General features: G+C 38.4%; 1 protein-coding gene across 3 annotated transcripts in view; it reads left to right on the top strand.

Moving 5' to 3' along the window:
• SHTN1 (shootin 1) overlaps positions 1 to 2,484 on the top strand; it is a 101,978-nt gene that overhangs the window by 26,043 nt on the left and 73,451 nt on the right. For all 3 annotated transcript variants that reach the window (XM_040486574.1, XM_040486575.1, XM_040486576.1), the window contains exon 3: positions 47 to 107. In XM_040486574.1, coding sequence (XP_040342508.1) covers positions 47 to 107 — 61 coding nt within the window. The remainder of the gene's footprint in view (positions 1 to 46; positions 108 to 2,484) is intronic.

Below are 2,484 nucleotides of genomic sequence, written 5' to 3'. Positions count from 1 at the left end.
CAAGCTTATGATAAAAATTTAACGTTTCCGTGTTTTCTCATTTCAGTGCGACAAAATTAGGCAAGAACGAGATGAAGCTGTTAAAAAACTGGAGGAATTTCAGAAAAGTATGTAAGCCTTTCATTGGAATTATTGTAAACACACCCCAACTGTGTTTTGGGATTATGTGGGTAGGCACGGCCCCTGTGTTTAGTTGCCGCTGCATTGAGTATCCAAGAAAGCAAGAATTGTCCTCCCATTTGCCCCCCACCCCCCACAATGTCCTGGCATTACTGTAATTTTCAAACAAATGCAATGAGCATTATTGTTTTATGAGTATGTTATTATAAAAGACAGTTTGCCCTTGTTATGAAAAAATTTTACTATGTAGAACAGTCGAAGGAGAACAAAAATTACTTGTTATCTTGACTCTGAGAAAAGGCAGCGTTAGTGTTTTATAGTCTTTCTTTCTTGGTCTTTTGTCTGTAGGCAATATGTGTGTCCACAAAAAGCAAAGCCATGCTTTGCATTTAGTTTTGCAGCCTGCTCTTTTCAGGAAATGGTATATTTTTTTGCGTGTCAGTAGAGATGTATATTTGTTTTAATTTGTTTTTATATTAATTTGTGTTAGTATTTGTTTTAATTGCTGTCCATCTTATTCTCTTATATGATCGTACCATAATTTATTTAAACATTTTTTTTCAATGATAGATGATGGATTCTTTTGGAGTTTTAGATATCCTAAATAATGCCATGTCAAGTATTCTTACACATCTTTAGAGTGGTCTGATTTGTCTCTTACCTTAATTCATAGAAAAGGAATTCTAGTTCACAGAACTTACACATTTTTTTAAGAGTTTGCATGTTTGAAATGGCCCCGTCTCACCAGGGAAAGTCATGCCCATAAAAGCTGTAATAATCTAAATTTCTGCTATGGTCTTATTTTTGTATGTGATCCAAATCTGTTCTTTAAAAAAATTTTTTTAACATTTATTTATTATTGAGAGACAGACACAGAGTGTGAGCAGGGGAGGGACAGAGTGAGGGGGAGACACAGAACCTGAAGCAGGAGCCAGGCTCTGAGCTGTTGGCACAGAGCCCGACGCAGGGCTCAAACCCACAAGCCTCGAGATCATGACCTGGGCTGAAGTCGGATGCTTAACCGACTGAGTCACTCAGGCGCCCTTATCCAAATCTGTTATTACCTTATCCCCTAAGATAGAATATATCTGGTCACACTCAGAAGGAGCCGAAAGAAATATGTCATGGGAAGAGGACCAGACCTTAGCAGGAAAAGTGACCCTCTCCCTTGGAAGCAAGATCTTTCCCATCTTTCTGCAGATGCCGCATTAGCCTGTTTGATTGTATCATAAAATGTTGACTGGGTAACTACACAACAAAACAGTTTTTTCTGCTGAAGGTTAAACAGCCATGATAATGCAGCATTATCGTTAATTTCAATAGCCAGTTTATTTCAAGGGTCTGGCTGTAACCAAATCTCAGGGGAGTATTGTTGATGTTACCTATCTTTGGAGGCCAGTACGCTATGACAGAAATATGTCTTATTTGTGAATGTGTGAATTGCAATGGGACTTTCTTCTTCCCTGATGCAGAATTAATGGGATGTTCTAACACCAAGTCACACCGAAAGGGTTATGCCATGGGCATGGTTACCAATTCATGTTCTCGAATCGACTCTTGATAGTGGATTGGCATGCTGTGTGCAGCGGGAATAATTCAAGTTCTTATGGTTGGACTTACCATAAAATGCTTTGGTGGGGTAGGTAGTAGGCATTTTGCCTCTTGTGTTATGCACACGTGGAAGGGGCTTCCCCCCAAATCAGCCTACCTTTAGAGTAACACATAAACTGCTCTCATCTACTTCTTTTTCCCTCTGTCTTTGTCTCTTTTATCTAAATACCTTTGATAGTTTTAAAAATTCACACTTTTCCCTACGAGCAGCTCAAAGCCTGAAAGAATCAATTGAAAGGTTAGTACAACCTTTATTGTACATCTTTATAGTACAACCTTTATAGTACAATCTTTATTGTACTATATTGTACATCTTTATAGTACTATATTGTACTATATTGTACATCTTTATAGTACAATCTTTATTGCTGTCTTCATTTAATTTTTCACTTTTCTAAGTCAGCTCAACCTTAAAGCTTGGATGACAGGAAAACACAGTGCTGACTCTTGACTCATCTCAAAAGAACAGGAAATGGGGATGAAGAAAACTTTGAATATTTGTTAAAACATTACGACTGTGGTCGATGACCTTTGAACCGAGGGTGGAAGTTCAGGTTTGGAAGGGAATGCCTCAGTTACCACCTGTAAAAAGCGCCCTTTGGTGTCAATCCACCTAGCTCTGAACGATTTCCGCATTTGTAAGATTGGGATAAATGATCCTGCCTCACAGGCTGTTCAAGGAATAAATGAGATACTTCATGTAAAAAGTGCTGAATGCATTGCCTGGCGTTAGAGTTCAAGGACTCAGTAAAT

This window comes from Herpailurus yagouaroundi, unplaced genomic scaffold (genome assembly GCF_014898765.1).
Source record: "Herpailurus yagouaroundi ecotype Mexico unplaced genomic scaffold, PumYag 163, whole genome shotgun sequence".
Lineage (NCBI taxonomy): Eukaryota > Metazoa > Chordata > Mammalia > Carnivora > Felidae > Herpailurus > Herpailurus yagouaroundi.
This window is presented reverse-complemented; position numbering and strand designations above follow the sequence as displayed.